Here is a 17,493-nt window from a genome sequence, read left to right as displayed (position 1 = left end):
TAACAGAAACATATTAAACATATTGTAGTCTTCTTCTTACATGATCACAGACAGCATTCTGTAAAGCATCCCATTAACATTACCCATCCAACACTGGTTCAGCTCTTCCCAACATAATCAACAACAAAATTACCCAAATCCAACATGGTCCTAACATCGACACTGGCAAAGAAATTATACATCTTGGCAAAATTAGATATTTTCTACTTAAGACTTTCAAGATAGCTTCTTCAGTTTAGTATCAAAGAGATTTAGCTCAGACATAGCTGTCGATCAATGATTTCCTCATTTCATCCACAATGGCACTAGGTTGAGCTTCCCTCAACTTGAACACACTTTCAATAACTGAGACTTCTGTCGCAGTTGTATCAGACCCACAGAATGCTGTCCAATCATTCACTGTCATGCCAGCTGCTATCACTTCACTACCACGGTTGACTGTCCCAGCAACCAGAGGGACCTGAAGAAGTGTTGAAAGTTCATCCAAGTCTTCAACAGATGTGTGTGGATGAACCTGCACCAAGTATGTAAAGATAAGGATTGTGGAAAAAAAAAAAAAACATGAACAGTTACATAATGAAATCTTTCACCAAAAATGCCTCAAAACAACCAGAGATAAAGTTCTTACCAAGCCACCTCTGTTGGACAAGGCACAAAAGCTGCCCACAAGAACATTAGTAGCAATTGTGTTCCTAAAAACCTCCACCCCGAGAACATCTGCGACCATCTCCTCAGTTTCCTGAGAAAAAGTAACAGGTAAAACAAAATGAACAAATGCAGTAGAAATCGTAAATTGTATTTGAATTCAATGATTTATATCATTTGCTAAACATATTGATCGCCTTAGGATGCACACTGCAACATTCTACTTCAAAAAGATCATGAATTAATAGATTCCTAGTAATGTCTTCATGGCTGTTCTCATATGAAAGTCAGCTTGCAACAAGAACAAGAAATACTGATTGCAACAAGCACAAGAAATTCTGATTGCAACAAGCACAAGAAACACTGCCTGCCACATATGCATATGATCTCAGTCAAAACATGCAACTCAAAATTTAAACTTACAGAACCTACAATAGATGAACACATAACATTTGAAAGAAAGACTTGGTTCTAAAGAATTTGGTGGATAAATGGATTTGTTGGTTGTGGACAGGATGGTAACCCTAGGCTTCAGTACTTCAATGAATTTTGCAGGGGAAAGTAAGCAACATGCAATAACCAAAATACCAACTTTTAAAAAGAATAAAGAGAGTACCCTGTCAAGATCAGGGTGTGTAAGAGCCACATGATCATTGCACGCGATACAGTTACCAAGAGCAGATAGTTTCTCTTCAATGCGCTGAACAACGACTTGGTCAGGCAAGCTGTTCCTCAAGTGTTGTAGTTCTTCAATTTAAAAAAGAATGGAAGATTAATAAGTCGCAAAGCAAATAATATCATACCCAAAAAGACAAAGATATGAGAAATCAAAAAACCTTGGTCTGTGGTGGTGTGAGGCAGAAGAAGCCCATTTTTGTTCCCGGCACAGAGGCGACCAATGATGCGAGTGCCGCCAATAGAGGTCTTAACCACAGGGATAACATCTGCCAACTCAGCCTCAAATGTACTGTAGAAGCTCTCAGAGCCTCCAATGGCAACCAAACAGTACGCATTACTCAGCTTTGAGAACACCCCAACCTCACATGAGTTCTCGAATTGCAGCCCTTCACACCCAATTACATTTTCATCAAATATTCAGACACAGATATATAATCATACATACATATTTTACAAGAAAAATTTGGACAAAGGATAAGAAAACAAAGACTTACTGGTCGCCATGGATTCAAAGCAACTTTGGAACAGATGGAAGTATATGTATGTTTAGTGGCAGATTCACGAATTACTCAACGTGGATGCAAAAGCCTGCATCACAATAAGTTTGATAAGCTTACATAGCTACACACATGCACACACATATACACATCCCAGAAATTCCCAGTCCTTTTTAATCTATTAACTCAATGAGAATCCATCTCTAGCAGTGCACACTACATGATTATAAATAATCGAGATCGGAATCGGAATCACAATTACTTAAAAAGCATACTAAATAGTTCAACCGTCAAAACAGCTTGAATGAATGTATTGCACATATCATAATCCATCAAAACAAGCTGTACCCATGAGCATCATTCACTAGAACAATCCCCCAAAAATCCATAGAAATTACCCAAATCAAACCAAAGCAAACGACCCAATTGCCTAAACTCTCTTACAAGCTGGAAAAACACACACACATCGGTCTATTCTACGCAGCATAGCCCAAATCAAATAAACCAAGTTAAGAGAAAAGCAGAGAAACCCACCAAGCAAAAAGTGAAGACAAAATCCGCAAGGTGCAGCAAGCGGCGGCTCACCTAAGGACAAAGTTGGAGACGAAAAGGAGGGACGCTATCTGGGTTGTGCTCTTTCCATCTCACATATATATAAAGGGTTTAGGGGTTTAGGGGCCAAAACCGAAAAGAATAAGGAACATTGTCACCGAAACAAAATAGGACTCCGGGTAAGCCCAAACCCGGCCCACTCGGAAAATCTTTTATTTTTATTTTATTCAAATAGTTAATAGTTTGTTTTATTGGTCTGAACCCCACAATTTGTGAAACCCTTGCTCTCTCTCTCTCTCTCTCTCTCTCTCTCTGAAAGACGGAGATGGTGGCCTCCTCGTCTTCTTCGCTGTCGTCGGACTCGTCGTCTGGGTCTCGGCGCCGTCATCGCCGACACAACCGCAGCCGCCGAGACAAGGATAAAGAAAAAGACAAAGATGCCCTCAAGATCCGAAAGAGGACCAGTCGTAGCTCCCACGCCAAACGACGTCGTAGGCACCGCCACCACCACTCCTCATCTTCTTCTGATTCCTACTCCTCGTCGTCTGATTCCGACGATTCCAGGTCTGGAACAAGTTAAAAAAAAAATTTACCCATCTTTTAACGATTACCGTGTAATTTTGTGATTTCTGGACTTTTTTTTTTTTTACTTTTGTTTCTTTCTTTGGTGGTTGATTAAGCTTGAAAAGATGAATTAACTTAGAATATTGTTAGTAAATCCCAATTGGGTATTTCTAAATTTGTGCATATATATGTTGTGCAACTTTGAAGTGACTAGTTTGGCTAGTGTTTGTATAGTAACTACAAGATTTGAAACGACCCAACTAGTAGATTAGTTGATTTCAGTTGAATTCTTCGTTTTTCTTAGAAACATGGTTATTTTGGTTAATGAAATTGAATGGTATTGGACCTGGAAGTTTAGGGAAGTAGTGGATTTCAATTTTGAGGAAGTGTGTGGATCTTGGGAGCCGTGGCAACCATACAACGGTTTAGACTGAAAAGACTACGATAAATGTCAAAAGATTTGGCTTTTCAATAGAATAGTGATTCATAAATAGTCATGAATGTTTCTGCTCTGCAATTTTAATATGAAATCATGTGTTACTGCGGAATGCTGTCTGAGTTGGAACTGTCCATAGGCGCAGTTGGATGTGTTTTGTTTTCTTAACCTCTTTTGATGTTTAATGCAGAAATGATAGCTCTTCAGACAGTGAGCCTGAAACATCTAGTCAGTCAAAGAGGCACAAGAAGAATGACAGACAGAAGAAGGTGGTTGTTTGGTATTTATTTCTCCTGCTACATTAATTTTCTGCGTGTGCTGGATCTCATTCAATTGCTCATTTGTTTGCTAGAGCAAAGAAAAGGACCAGAGCAAGAGTCATCGGCATAAACGTCATAGGAGTAAACTAAAAGAGGTAAGCTAGTATTCTTTCTATAGGTCACTTGGCTCCATACGGTTGTTTTCTGTAGCTTGATTCATTGTCCTTTCTACAATATGAGCTAAATAGTATATATTTAGGGAAAATCAACTGCGTTTTGTAGATGTTTAGTATGAAAATAATAGACAGAATAAGAAGTGTAAGTGGGAACTCTTCATCAGAATTGGATCTTGCCTCCATAGGATATTTGTGAATGCATCTGGCCTATGAGTATGGGTTGACTCATTGTCCTTTTTATGATTGCATCTTGCTCCAAACTCAAAAGAGAATTAGCTAATGAATCTGTGATACACACATGCCAAGTTTCTGCTTTACATGCATATTCTTTTATATACATTGATTATTCTGAGGTGCTTATAGTACTTTCTGCCTGTTTATGGATTGGCTCTTTTAAATTGGAGCTGGGATCTGCGACATGATTACTGGGCGCTTGATTGGATTGCCTGGATGATGTTTCTGGGTTGATTCTTCCCTTTTTCCTGGTAATTGGAGGAATATAGAAGCAGCAGAATGAGAGAAATAGCAGCCCCGTTCGGCTTTCAAAGGTTTTCATTTCACTCTTGATAATTACAATTCCAACTTTTCTGTTTTCTTTAAACACGTCAATAATTATGTTTCTTCATACAGTTTTTAAGGCGTGACAAAGATGATGGAGTGCGTCGCAGCGCTGTCTCTGGCAAAAAGGTTATTTCTAAGGGATTTAGGGGCATTTGTGATCATCTACTTTTGTGTTGCTCTTTTGTCCTGAATACCAAAAAAAAAACCTCTTCTCTGTGGTGCAGATTCTGTTGAAACTTGACAAAACAAAGGAGGACAAGGCCGCAGAAAACAAACGGAATGAATTGCTGAAGTTCTTGAATGCTAGTTTCGACTGATGGAGGACAAGATTGCAGAAAACAAAAGGAATGAACTGCTGTGGTTATTGAATGCTACTCTTGATTGATGTTGGCAAGTCTCCATGGATTAAGAATCAGGATGTGAATGAAGGAATTGTTCAGTTCAAAGGATATTTTCCCCTTAGCTCTGAGTTTTTCGCATTTTTTTTTTTTTATGGTTTCTGTTACTGATGATGAATGTATAACATTGTCAAGTTGGAGTTCATGATTGAGCAAATTAGAACTTGGGTTCGAGTATTTTTCCTATCATTTATAATTAAACCCTAGTTGAAAATCTTAAATTTGGGTATTGTATTGTGGTGTTGCCATTATAAGTTCATATATGGAAAGTTTATTCTTTCAAGGATTCACCATTACCTTTCAAGTTGATGAGTGATTAGCTCATCTTGTTTCCATTTGGACTTGCCTGCCTTTTCATTGCTACCACCTGGAAAATGGGGTTTGTTTGGTCAAGTAAAAGACTGGTACCATTCTTTTGGTGATGTATATGTAGCCAATAGTGATAGTATAGTTCAATCCTTGTGCTGCTTTAATGCATTATCAACTTGACATTTATCAAGAAGCAGCACTGGTACCAACAGTAGCCTAATATTTTGCTCGGAAGGATCAATATCTCATAATATTAAGCAGGCCATTGGAGACCTGTATAATGCGTCACAGTTCAAACTTCTAATATGGCTGAATCACCTGAATGTAGTTTACCCTGGGTGTACATCGCGAGCCAGGATAGGTAGATGCTTTCAATAAACAAAAAGGACAGGATATACCTTTAAAAAAAAAAAAAGACAGGATAATGAGGATATATACAACATCCTGAAGCCTGGGAATATTTCCCCAGACAGGAAACGAAGAGAGGAGAAAAAGTAAATAAAACAAAGCCATTCCAACTCTGAAGCTAGAGCAAGAAAACAATTTCTTACAAACTCAACCTCGTCCCATTACAGCTGAACCTCTACCAGAGTAGCTGATCTCAAAACAAGAACATAAACCAGGGAGAATGAGGGCTGGTCAACCCAGTTTTGAGGGCATATCCTCCTCCCAACAAGCAAAGCGACATCAGCTGCACAGTACGCTATTCTAGAAGTCCAACTCCAATAAACACAAGCAAAGGGGTGCTTCAACTTTCGAATGTACACCAAGATTGGGGAAATGTGTCAAAACATTGTTACTATTCATCCGTCTCTACAACAACAATGAATAATGCAGCTGTTTCTAAAATTGAATTTCAATAAAGTTCTCCATCGAAGAACTATATAAGTTTTTCCCAGTTGTAAATTAAAAGCTAGAAATATGGCTACACTTGAACGCCTATTATTCAATCAATTTCCTTCCTTATAGGGGCCAAAACAGAGTGCAGTTAAAGGGGAAACATGGCCGCACTCTGGGGATTCTAATTGTATGTTCTTGGATGCGTCGATGACAATTTAAAGGGGAAATCTGAAACGAACATGCATCGATTCATCTTCCCTAAATTGACATGGTCACTGAACAGTGAAGAAGTCTAGCTAGTTGTGCAGGATTTCTGTTAACAGGGCACAGGTATCTGGAAGTTTGAAGTAGACAAGGAATTTTTTTCTTTTTCTTTTTTGTTCTTCCACTCACTCTCACATAATAGATTAGATTGAATCCCATACAAGCAATATATGTTATCGTTCTGTAAAACCAAATTTTTAGGCCATAATCAAAGTTATGAATTATATACTAACTGCAAGCTATTCGTAGTCATATCGAGAGAAGCCAAGAAGAAAGTATATAAGTTGTGGCTAATAAATGAATTTATCTCCAATAAATAAAAACCTTACTTGACAAGATTTGGGGCCAAAAAGCAGGCTGCTAGTTTGCTTTTACACTGGATGCAATACATGGGTGCCAAGAGTTTTAACCTCTTTCAAGACCAAAACTTTAACAACTGAACGGACTATGATGCAGTTGCTTCTGATAGTGAACTTCAATCAAATTAGAAGGTTTCCACTAAAAGACATAAAAATGTGAACATCTGCTTCCTACAATTCTCTTCACCAACAACCTTGCCTCACAAGTTTGGGGTGAAAGCTTATAATGCTACTCTTCTCACCGAATTCAAACCATTACAGATCCTGGATATCCACTTTCCCTTGATACACACTCATCAATTGCGGTACTTGGTCAAAGTACTTTACTACAAACCTCTCCAAGAACTTGTCCTCACTAATATTCACGACATAACCCAAACTCCAGTTTTCATTCACCAATCCTCTCAGCAACAAAACTTTAAAAACCATACACCTCGGGATCACTTTCTTGTCGAAACTGCAAGTCCAAATCTGAGGGTATCTGGCCATTGTTCTCCCTGACACCAATCCCATCTTGTTCACTATAAAATCCATTACTTGCTCTATCTTCTTCTCCGACAGAATCATACACCGGGGATGCTTCTTCAACGCAGACAGAACATCATTCTCAGTCCAACCCCACTTGGTCATATACACTTCTCTACATTGACTCATTTTCAACTTACTATCCTTCCCCCCAAATGCTCGGATTGCCGTCCCGAAAGCTGTGTACTTATCCATACTAAAACCCACTTCCATAACATCATCCACAACTTGACGAAACCTCTGATGCTTTAGCATCAGATAATGAGTAAAATGAGTTAGCAACTTAGAAATGCATTCTTGGGACATACCTAACTCTTTCAACAGCCCAAGATTCGGCTCCACATTCTTGGTGTGACCTTCCAAGAATATCCTAGCGCCGCTCTTGAAAACCGACGCAATGTTCTTCTTTGAAAGCCGAAAGCTCTTGAGATAATCATAAGTTGGTATGATCCGATTCTCCAAGCTAACAGACAAAAGCAGTGGATTTGAAGACACAGTTCTGGCGACGTTCTCCTTTGAAACTCCAAGGGATCTGTAAAACTCAATCTTGGGCAGAAGGGTCTTTTCGGGACAGGCCGCTGCAAGGTATCCTGGGTATGACCTGAGAAGCTTTGAGATCTGGGCTTCGGAGAGTCCTCCATGGGTTCTCAGAAACGCCAGAACAGAGTCTGCTCTCTCTTGGGATGACAGTTTGAACTTGTTGGAGACTGAAACCGCAGCTTCCGGTGAGAACCCACATGATTTTATGAGGTAATTCGCGGTGAAATTCGCCGGGATTTCTGAGGTGGTGGTTCTGGTGGTGGTAAAGTGTCGTCTGTAAAGTAACTGGTTTTGCAAAGAGGAGTGTGATTCCGATGAGGGTTTAGTGAATATTGAACAACGCAATGCGAGGGTCCTCAACCTGTTGAGCGTATTCATCCTTCAGTGTGGACACTTGCACTGTGCAAAATCCCAAAACCCAAAACCCAAATCCCTCTTGTAAATAGGTACAACGGCAAATTTACAGAAATTGGTAGGGCAAATTTGTCATTTAACAAGACCTCTTGAGCAGATATTTCACCCTATATAAAGGTGTATTAGGGTTGCACTCTTCTCATACTACCTTTCAGCCTCCACGCCCATCTGGGCAGAGAATGGAGTTCTCTGTTTTGGTCTCTTCGTTTTGAGTTTTGTATTTGGTTTTTGGTTCTGTGTTTTGGGTTGTATTGTTATGTTTTTGTTCGGCTAATGCAAATGCGCACATAGTTCTTCTTGGAAAGCTAGAAAGTAATTTCCAGGATTTTATTTGTGCGTACATCGAAATGAAATCCTCTCTGCTTGAGCCTTCTCCTTTTTAAAATCCATGGAGATGTGCTCCAATGAAATTGGATTACAATTTTCTGATCCCCCTTCAAACCCATATTAATCGTGCTTCTGGCTTCTTTTTGAATAAGAGAAATCATGCCAGACGAGAATGACGGCAGAGTATTTTGATTTTGTCCAATTGCTTAAATCTCTCGACTTTGACAGAAAACAAGGAACTGTGAGGAGTTTTTGACTTCGAAAGAAAACAAAGAACTGTGAGGAGTTTTTATTTGAACCCAGCAAATTCCTTAGTATACAATTGTCACATATTTTCTAATTTTGCCCTCCTTATAATATACCCAGCATACACACAACCAGAAATATAGCGCACGGTGTTGCTAAATAAAAATAACTAAATGAAAATTGGTGGCCTCCATTGTTGAAGAATTACATACATATGAGATAGACCTTTCTGTCTCAGTTTGCTCCGAAGTTGACCAGTGCATCGTTCTGTCTTTTCAATAATCTCTGCACTTGTTTTTTGGATCTGTATTGTTTTCCTAAAGAGTCATAGTAGAGCTGCAAAACACAAAAGATATAGATATAAATCAATAATCTCACCTAACCTTTACATGTGTGTTCATGTAAAATCGTAGCTAAGCTTATAAATTAACTCCATCTTGATTTTAAATAAACTCCTCTAATAACAAAAAACAATGGCCATAAATTACACGCCATATTGAAATCATACATGTTCCTCACTGTGCTAATCATATATGGCCCTAGAGAAGTCAAGCAAAACAAAGTCACTATCACTAGTGCTAATCAAATCCAAGCCCGGAGTTTGCTCCCAAATTGTCTTTGGTGTATCGGAAACAACCTTGGGGGCTGTTTGACTGCACATCCGTCAAGTCAACCAAAGTCATTAAAGAGGATGGGGTGAGAGCGGCCGGGCAAACACAAGCCCCATCATGCACATTATTGGATTAATTGCAAAAGAAAATTTTTCCCATATACTTGTATTTTGAAGCATGAATCCCTTTCTACAAATATTTCCTACGTTTTATTAACAACTAAAAGACAATTTGTTTTTCACCCCACTCATGGCTTATTGCAGTGAAATTTTAAATTTGTTTCCCATCCCTAAACCCTAGACCACAGCTCACGGCATATGAAAAATTATCTTATGTTGCATTTATACACTTTTGTTTCTGATTTGTGTTTACTATTTGATAGTATAATGTTCGAACAAGAATAAATAAATTGACCTCCATAGAGAAATGTTTTCAGAAAACATCCTTTTCTTTGTATAAATTTTTTAACATATTTGTTAACTCAATTCGGTTATGGTCTAATTTCCATGACATTACTCTTGAATGGCACAATTACTCCAAGAGCGGCCTTAAGGATGCGCGGGTGATGCGACTGCATAAGAAAATAGGGGCCCTCTATTTTTAACACCTTATATCTTGAATAATTGTTTTCGAATGTTACAATGTATTGAATATTGAATAAGTTGGCAAATCCTAAACACCTTAAAAAAAAATAAAAAATAAAAACAACTCTTAGTTCACCACATCCTCACATATGCAAATGAGAATCAAACTCATGACCTTTACAATGTTGGAATTATAATTTACCAACAGACCACAACTCACCGGCAAACATCATTTGTACACTCGTTTCCTCAATTTTAAATTTGACTCATAGGGAGTCTCAGTCGTACTCATATTTACTTTTGCCTCTCTTCTTTTTACCACAGCTTTTCTTCTGTATATTCTTTTTGTTTTTCTTCTTTTCTCTACTTGCAAATTTTGCTACATTTTTTTAACTTCTTTTAATCCGGACCATGAGTAGTAAAAGCTCATTCAAATTTTGCACTAGGCTTTTGAAATCTCATACACAACCCTGATTTACTCACTTGGAATCAATGAATTAAAAGTCCGCCTAGGATAAAAAAAAAAGTGTATTTTAAGGCACGGACGGTGCAAAAAAGACAAAAAAATTGGTGAAGGTATAAGCGTGATAAAACCATTAGTACAAGTCTCCTTTTCCAACAATCGCAAGCCGTGGTTGCTCTATAACATAGTTCCTCTATGCCAACTTCTTTTTTGGTTCTGAGTTTCACATGAATAAGATGCAAGAGGAAGTCGATTTTTCCCGAGTTACAAATTGGGACTGTTCTAACTTTTGATCATGTTAGGTCTATATTGCATTGTTTGTCCATCCCCCATTTTGTATCCTCAAACTTATATTCTCTTAATAGTTCGCATAATATCCTTGCACTTGCATTCCTACTTGGGGAGGGGGAAAAAAATCAAGTTAAAGGTTCTATGGAATGATTTCATTGAAAAAGGTACCGTGGTATGATTTCATTAAAAAAGATGGGTTATTTGGTTGTCGGTACTTGGTACAAGTGTAATTTTCTTTTGGATAGATGCCAAAGGGCCTAAAAGGAAGAAACCCAAAACAGTAACACTCCCTCAGCCCCAAGGCTGTTGCAACCTGTTTTCTTTTTTCCTGTGTTTTATACATAATGAACACATAATTGAACTGCGTCATTATTTTGAAAAGATCATTTTTCCTGTGTTTTTTCCTCTTCTCCCATTGCCAACTGAAACAACCAGCAGCTTTGTTAGCTTTACTGAGAAGAGACTGCAGAAAGCTTTTTACTTCTATAGACCAGAAGTATAAAAAGTTCCAACAGACTACCTCAGGTGGCGGTTCTTCTCTTTTCCTCGATCACTGCTTGAAAATCCCCGATTGTGATAGTTGAAGCCTGACATGGATTTCAACAAATAATCAATCGGACAGGGCAAAGACTATGAAGCATTAGATTTAAGTCAGGTCAGGACCATGGTATCGACTATTGCGACTAGGTTTAAGCCTTAAGCCATGATCCAACAGGAAAATGTGATTGATGAACACAGTAGTACTTCAGATTCTCTGATTTAAAGAGAAAACAGGAGTACTCAAGAAGATATAAAGATGGGAAGGAAAGATCAAAGATGCTGGAGCTTTTTTTATAATTGATGAGATCGCAAGAGAAAAGGGGCTCAAGAATTGAAAGCAGAACCAAACAGGAAAATGTGATTGATGGAACTTACCTCTCAAGGGAACTGGTATCGACTATTGTTTCTCCTTGTATTGGCAGGGTCGCAACCTCTTCTTCTTGGACTGGTTTGACAACTTCAGATTCTCTGAGTCATAAAGCATAATCACAAATCATACGAAGATGACATAAACAATGAACAGACATGGAATTTATGGGAAGTAGAGAGAAAATAAAAGCTAATGATGGAACTTACGGGTTGAAGGTGAAGTCAGTATCACTCTTGTCTTCTTGTTTTGACACAATATCCTCACAAACACTGTGTCATAGAACAATCAGAAACATATATAGATGGCATTCAAATTGAAGAGGAATAAACCAAATGTGAAGGAGAAGAACAAAACTGCTTCAGTATATATAAAGAAGACAGGAAGGAAAAAGTAAAAACAGTGGAGCTTTTTATATAACTGATGAGATCACAAGAGGGGGGGGGGGGGGGGGGGGGGGGGCTGGGCTTAAGAATTGAAAGCGGAACTGACAGAAAAATGTGGTTGATGAAATAGACTTTTGAAATTTATGAGAATTAAAGAGAAAACATCAGAAACGGCCATGAAGGAACTTACGGGTCGAAGTTGAAGAAAATATCACCTTTGTCTTCTTCTTTTAACACAAAATCCTCGCACTCACTGAGTCATAGAACAATCAGAAACGTATAAAGGTGACATTCAAAACAAACAGAAATCCCAAATTAGTTCAAATCAAAAGTGAAGGAGCTTATGGCGGCGAGAAGCAGTGTCTAACTCGAAATTGCTCAAAAAATCCAGAAGATGCACCTCGTAGACTATTCCATCAGTTATATTCATTGAGTTTTTTCCCACAAGCTTTATAATGCTGAATTTTATGGGTTGACGATCATTATAACCAGGGAGGAGACCACTCTAGACAAGACAAAACTCCTGGTGACCCAAATGAACCAAATACCTGCTTCTCGGGCCTGCCTCACCCAATGGAAATAGCTCCATGTACGGCACCTCAATGACCGAGTGTAGAGAACATGTAAATACAAGATCTCCATCAATTTGTTCCCTTGTAATAGATAAAGCCAGAACTGTGTCAAACGACACGTGTGTTAAAGCATAGATAGTCTTTTCTAGAACCACAGCCACCCCTCGTATACCATAGCACTCATAGTTCTCAACTTTGACTAAATACCATTTGTTTCTACTTACATCATACGCCCACATTTGACAACGGGCATCTATGTTAAACAAAATGAATTCATCACAAACGGCAATAGCCACCATCTGACCGTTGCAACTCATGCCCTCAATACGGGGAAAATGTGTCAGAGTTTCCCAAGAATCTTTGTCAGGAAGATATCGCTCGAAAGACGGGTCTGGTGCACCAGTTAACCAGTATGGATCTGTAATAAAATAAATGTCCCCTTTCAAAGATACAACATGTCCTAAGCATTTGGAGGCCTTGGGCGGCTTCATTTTTCGCACCTTTTTGGTCCTGATGTTGAAGATATATCCGTGCAATGGAACATCGATCTTAAAATCTTCAGGACCACCATCTGGCAATAGACACAGGTCAGTAGAACTGCAAGAAGTGGCAGTAGCCAAAGAATAAAACATCCATGAAATGGGTTGGCGCCACTTCGTTTGACTCAACTGTCCTACACATGCAAATGCTTCTTCTTCCTTTGTTTGTCCTCGAAGCATCTCACCCAATTTAAATTCAAATACACTACTAAAGTATGGAGCTTTATAAGGAAAATCCACCACTATAAAAAGAGATCTTGCGTCTCCCTGGTTCATCGTCATCCTGAACATAGACAGTACAAGAAAATTAGAGTTTCGAATGCATTTTGTCAATGTATCAAAACGTTAAATCATCATTCACAGTTTCACACAGCTAAGTACATGCAGGATTGAATCCATAGAAAAAGGCATCCTCAGTTTTCCTTTGACTAGAACCCTAGAAATGATCGATCATCAACCTACTAACTAGAGAAATTATAAGGAATAATCCCTAATTAGACAAATAGGTGGATACATAGAAGGAACAAGAATTCAATTTCCTACAGACCCATACATCATAAAACTGAACACCAACCAGGAAATATCGGAAAAAGCAAGCATGATTATCGCCATAATCCACAAATCAAACACAAAAACTTACTTTCGCTGAGACCTTGTTGGCGACCGAAAATCACAAGTCGAGAGAGGGATTGGGGTTTTTTTTTTTTTTTGGGAGAACCCTGGCTTGTATATATATACTCGAGCGAAAATTTCATTTCCGAAAATAACCCTAGTCGACTCGTAAAAGCGTAGGTCGGTTTTTTGAGTATTTTAAGTGGCGTTCGGTAACGTTTTCAAGTCATCGTTTTCATTTTATAAAATGAAAATGGCTTGAAAATGCGTTCGTTGGTCTGTTTTTTCAAAAATGCAGAAAATAAAAATTGAAAATAATTTTTTATTTTACTCGTAAAACAGGAAAACGACAAATAGACGTTTTCACATTTTCATTCTCATATTTTAAAAAACACGGAGATATATTTTCCAAAACAAAGAAAAAAAAGAACGTGCTCTCTTCTTCCATATTCTCACGTCGCTCTCTTCTTCTCATGTCTCTCTCTCATCTCTAGTCGCCATCTTCTCTCGTTGCTCTCTTCTTCCATCACCGATAGTCTTCATCAAAAATCCTTTTATATTAATTACTTGTGATTTTTTATTTTTTTTATATACATGCAGAGAACGATTTGAATTAGAGGAGCTAACGCTATCTACGGTATGTATTTCTTAAGTAATCAATCGGAACTCTTATAAGAATCTCTATGAGTTTTGTATTCAAATCTGTTTGCTTTCTAGAAAAAATAGATTTGAGTTTTATGTATTAGGGTTTATGTTTTAGGGTTTAATTATGTTTTAGGATTTATGTTTTAGGGTTTATGTCTTGCTTTCTAGGGTTTATGTTTTTGGGTTTAAGTTTTGGAATACCTACATATGTTTTAGGGTTTAAGGTTTATCGATTGACAGTGTTGATCTCCATTCAATTTGGTTATGCTTTGTTCTTATAATTTGACTTGTGTTGTACAAATTTTTTTTTCCCCCTGCCGTTTGGTTTTCTTTGCATTTGAGATTTTAAAAACACCTGTACTACAACCGAATACATTTTCATTGTTTTTTGTATTTTCATACGGTAGTACCGGACGCGTTTTTGCTGTTCTCGTTTTTGAAAATTGTTTTCGGAATAAACTACCGGACACATTTTCTGATCTCAAAAATCCAATCTTGTAGGTGTAGGTGTAGGATCCCCGATATTGAAGCCTCTCGAGCTCCCTCACTCAGAGTCCCTCTCCCTCTCCCTCTCCCGCGTAGATCGGCACGCAAACCTTTAGGAGACCGTTGATGGATATCAAATACGATATTTGGACTTGCCAATCCTTCGTGTATCACCCAGTTGATGCCGCAGGCACACGGGAAACCCAAACCAAAACAGTCACCCTAAGAAGCACCGATACGGGTACGAGTACCCGGATACGTGGAAACGGCAAATCTTAAATGTAATAGGAAACGAGTACATGAAGGAAACGCCAATTAAATATATATATATATATATATATATATATATAATTAGAAAAAAATATATGAAACATAAACAAAGTACTAGTTTATCACAATCAAACATTATCAATCCAAAGGTTCAAATAAAAGGTTAACACAACTAATAACAAGTTAACAACCATCAACTTCATTCAACTTGGACAACATCCTCAAGGTCTTCATCTTCATGATCAACATTAAACAAAACCCCCTCTAATTGTGGTTCATCAAGTGAAATGTTAGCAATCTCAAGCCTTCCAACATTAGTCTCTTCCAAAGAATCAAACTCATCACCTCCAACATCCCACATTTGAGTTGCACTCTCATTGTAACTTGGGCTTCTTCTAGCTAAAAGGCGAAGATTGGTATGCACAAACACCAAATCTTCCGCTCTTTGTGGTGTTATCTTGTTCCTCCTCACAGAGTGAATGAAATTGTAAGTACTCCAATTTCTTTCACAACATGAAGAAGAACAAGGTTGACCTAGAACCTTGAAGGTTATGGCTTGAAGAGATGGTGCCGAAGCTCCATGGACAGCCCACCATGTTATAGGCTGCATAATAAACCTATCCTTCATAGCATCTCCACTTCCAAACTCTTGCATGCACATAGAAAAATTGACAAATTCTACGTTAACTTTCCTTCGATCATCTTCATTGGCAAAGTATCTAAGGATACAATTTTTCCTCTCCCTTGTAATCTCTAAATCTCTGTGGGGAGCAACCCGATTAGTATCTTCACTAAGCCATTTCGAACTATAATACCTAGATATAAAATAAGAATAAGTTTAATTCACATTATAATTTATGAAAGATTAAACAAACAAGCAAAAGAGAAACAAATGTTATACTTACTTCGGATTCAATGAATGTGCCAAGCAATTGAGAGAAGTATTGCTCTTGGACCAACGAGCCATTAGAACCTTATACACCGCATCCCAAAATGGAGAGTCTTGATGAGGTTGCTTCCTTTCTTTCCTATAGATAGCTTTCTTTACTTGCTCAATCATACTATCCCACCATTCATACACCAAATGAAGAGAAGGCCTATCAGTGTCTGCTCTCCTGATCATCTCATAGATAGGCTCAGTAAAAGAAATGATGTAATCAATGTCATCCCACAACAACTCATCTAATAATTTCTCTTTCACAGAAGCTGCCTTCCTAACATCATCTTCTTTGTAATCATCCCACTTTGGACTGATCACCATCTGTTGCAAACCATTTTTGATTTGCCTAAACCTCTTTAGCATGATTAACGTAGATGCAAACCTTGTGGGAGCAACCGAAAGCAACTTCAAATTGCAATGGTCATTAAACATCACTAATCTCATTCCATGATTCATAATGAAGTTCTTGATAAACATAACATCCTCAGAAACTGGCTGTATCCAGCAACATGCATCAAACACATCCGCATTGCTTGCAACTAATGAAGGTGTGCAAATATTCTTGACAGCAAGATTCAAAGTATGCACTACACATGGTGTCCAAAAAATAGTAGGATACTTACTTGCTATCAAGGCACCGGCCTTGGAACAAACAGGAGCATTGTCGGTAATCACTTGCACAACATTTTCCCAACCCACTTCCTTGATGGAATCTATAATCAAGTCTGCAATCAATGCATGATCCTTGAATTCCCCCTCACAGTTTATAGCCCTCAACATCATCGGACCACTCTCACAAGTGGCTATCACATTAATCAATGGTCTTCTTTGTGCATCAGACCAACCATCACTACAAAGACTCACACCGTTGTCTTTCCATGTAATCTTGATTGGCTCTAAATGATGCTCAATATTTTTCCTTTCTTTTGCAAGAAGTGTGGTCCTTAGAGCATTGTAGCCTGGTGGAATGTAGCCTGGAAGGGTAGAAACACGAATGTAGGAGTTCCGATAGTGTGGATTTCTAGCTAGGTTGAAAGATAAGCCACCGGTGTAGTACATCCTTGCAACCTCACTATCGCATTGCTCCCTAGCTGAGTTTTGGAAGGCCTTTTCAACTGAACCAGCAGCTGTTTTCCTCTTCTTTCCACCATCACTTGCCGTTTGTGCTTGTGTATAGGCATGATAACTCATCCCATAGCTACTTGTGGCGGAACTCCCCCCTTGCTGTCCTGATGATGGTAGAAGAACTTGTCTAGAAGCTGCATTCATTAGTCTCTCCTTGCATTCTCTCACTAACTTGGACATTTGAGTAAATGCATGAGGAGTAACCTTGCTGCAAACTGCCACCCCCGCTGTTCCTTCTTTTAACAAATGATCACGAACTCTAGTATAAGACTCGTTGTAGTACAATTTGCAAAAATTGCACTGCCACCTCTAACTTCCTCCACCTGGCATTTTTTTAATCTTCTTCACAAATTTCCACAATGGTGCTTTATCATCAATGGTCTCATTTTCAGGATCAGCAGATCCACTACTAGCACCGGCGTTAACAGACCCGACACTAGAACTAATAGGAGGTGTTCCTCCGCTGCTCAT

At 38.4% G+C, this 17,493-nt stretch overlaps 4 protein-coding genes and 1 long non-coding RNA gene across 7 annotated transcripts; 1 reads left to right on the top strand and 4 right to left on the bottom strand.

The window, feature by feature from the left end:
• LOC133738231 (eukaryotic translation initiation factor 6-2-like) lies at positions 1–2,494 on the bottom strand. The gene is made up of 6 exons (XM_062165695.1): positions 2,355–2,494; positions 1,818–1,911; positions 1,482–1,709; positions 1,262–1,392; positions 629–739; positions 1–514 (listed from the first exon to the last, which is right to left on the bottom strand). Exons 2-6 carry the CDS (start codon positions 1,825–1,827, stop codon positions 257–259), a joined length of 738 nt encoding a protein of 245 aa, XP_062021679.1. The 5' UTR covers positions 1,828–1,911; positions 2,355–2,494; the 3' UTR covers positions 1–256.
• A 130-nt stretch (positions 2,495–2,624) lies between these two features.
• Positions 2,625–5,057, top strand: LOC133740301 (NKAP family protein UM04995). 2 transcript variants are annotated; one of them, XM_062168229.1, is made up of 6 exons: positions 2,627–2,936; positions 3,563–3,641; positions 3,725–3,787; positions 4,312–4,356; positions 4,439–4,495; positions 4,594–5,057. In XM_062168229.1, exons 1-6 carry the CDS (start codon positions 2,698–2,700, stop codon positions 4,684–4,686), a joined length of 576 nt encoding a protein of 191 aa, XP_062024213.1. In that variant the 5' UTR covers positions 2,627–2,697; the 3' UTR covers positions 4,687–5,057. The 2 variants fall into 2 exon arrangements, 1 of the variants encoding a protein (XP_062024213.1); XR_009861110.1 differs by lacking the exon at positions 4,594–5,057 and having other exon boundaries at positions 2,625–2,936; positions 4,172–4,356; positions 4,439–4,479.
• Positions 5,058–5,812: 755 nt separating this feature from the next.
• On the bottom strand, positions 5,813–8,942 carry LOC133738610 (uncharacterized). Of its 2 annotated transcripts, XR_009860188.1 has the most exons (2): positions 6,510–8,942; positions 5,813–5,828 (listed from the first exon to the last, which is right to left on the bottom strand). XR_009860188.1 is itself a non-coding variant. In XM_062166182.1 (1 exon), exon 1 carries the CDS (start codon positions 7,980–7,982, stop codon positions 6,795–6,797), a length of 1,188 nt encoding a protein of 395 aa, XP_062022166.1. In that variant the 5' UTR covers positions 7,983–8,942; the 3' UTR covers positions 6,494–6,794. The 2 variants fall into 2 exon arrangements, 1 of the variants encoding a protein (XP_062022166.1); XM_062166182.1 differs by lacking the exon at positions 5,813–5,828 and having other exon boundaries at positions 6,494–8,942.
• Positions 8,943–10,784: 1,842 nt separating this feature from the next.
• Positions 10,785–13,626, bottom strand: LOC133740996 (uncharacterized). The gene is made up of 6 exons (XR_009861545.1): positions 13,585–13,626; positions 12,024–13,227; positions 11,657–11,719; positions 11,456–11,548; positions 11,061–11,127; positions 10,785–10,962 (listed from the first exon to the last, which is right to left on the bottom strand). It is a non-coding gene; the product is annotated as an uncharacterized LOC133740996 (long non-coding RNA).
• A 1,530-nt stretch (positions 13,627–15,156) lies between these two features.
• Positions 15,157–17,493, bottom strand: LOC133737559 (uncharacterized). The gene is made up of 3 exons (XM_062165086.1): positions 17,337–17,493; positions 15,863–17,255; positions 15,157–15,772 (listed from the first exon to the last, which is right to left on the bottom strand). The coding sequence occupies exons 1-3, from the start codon at positions 17,491–17,493 to the stop codon at positions 15,157–15,159; spliced, it is 2,166 nt and encodes a 721-aa protein (XP_062021070.1).

This window comes from Rosa rugosa, chromosome 3 (genome assembly GCF_958449725.1).
Source record: "Rosa rugosa chromosome 3, drRosRugo1.1, whole genome shotgun sequence".
Taxonomy (NCBI): Eukaryota; Viridiplantae; Streptophyta; class Magnoliopsida; order Rosales; family Rosaceae; genus Rosa; species Rosa rugosa.
Note: the sequence above shows the minus strand (reverse complement) of the source record. Positions and strands in the feature narration are given on the sequence as shown.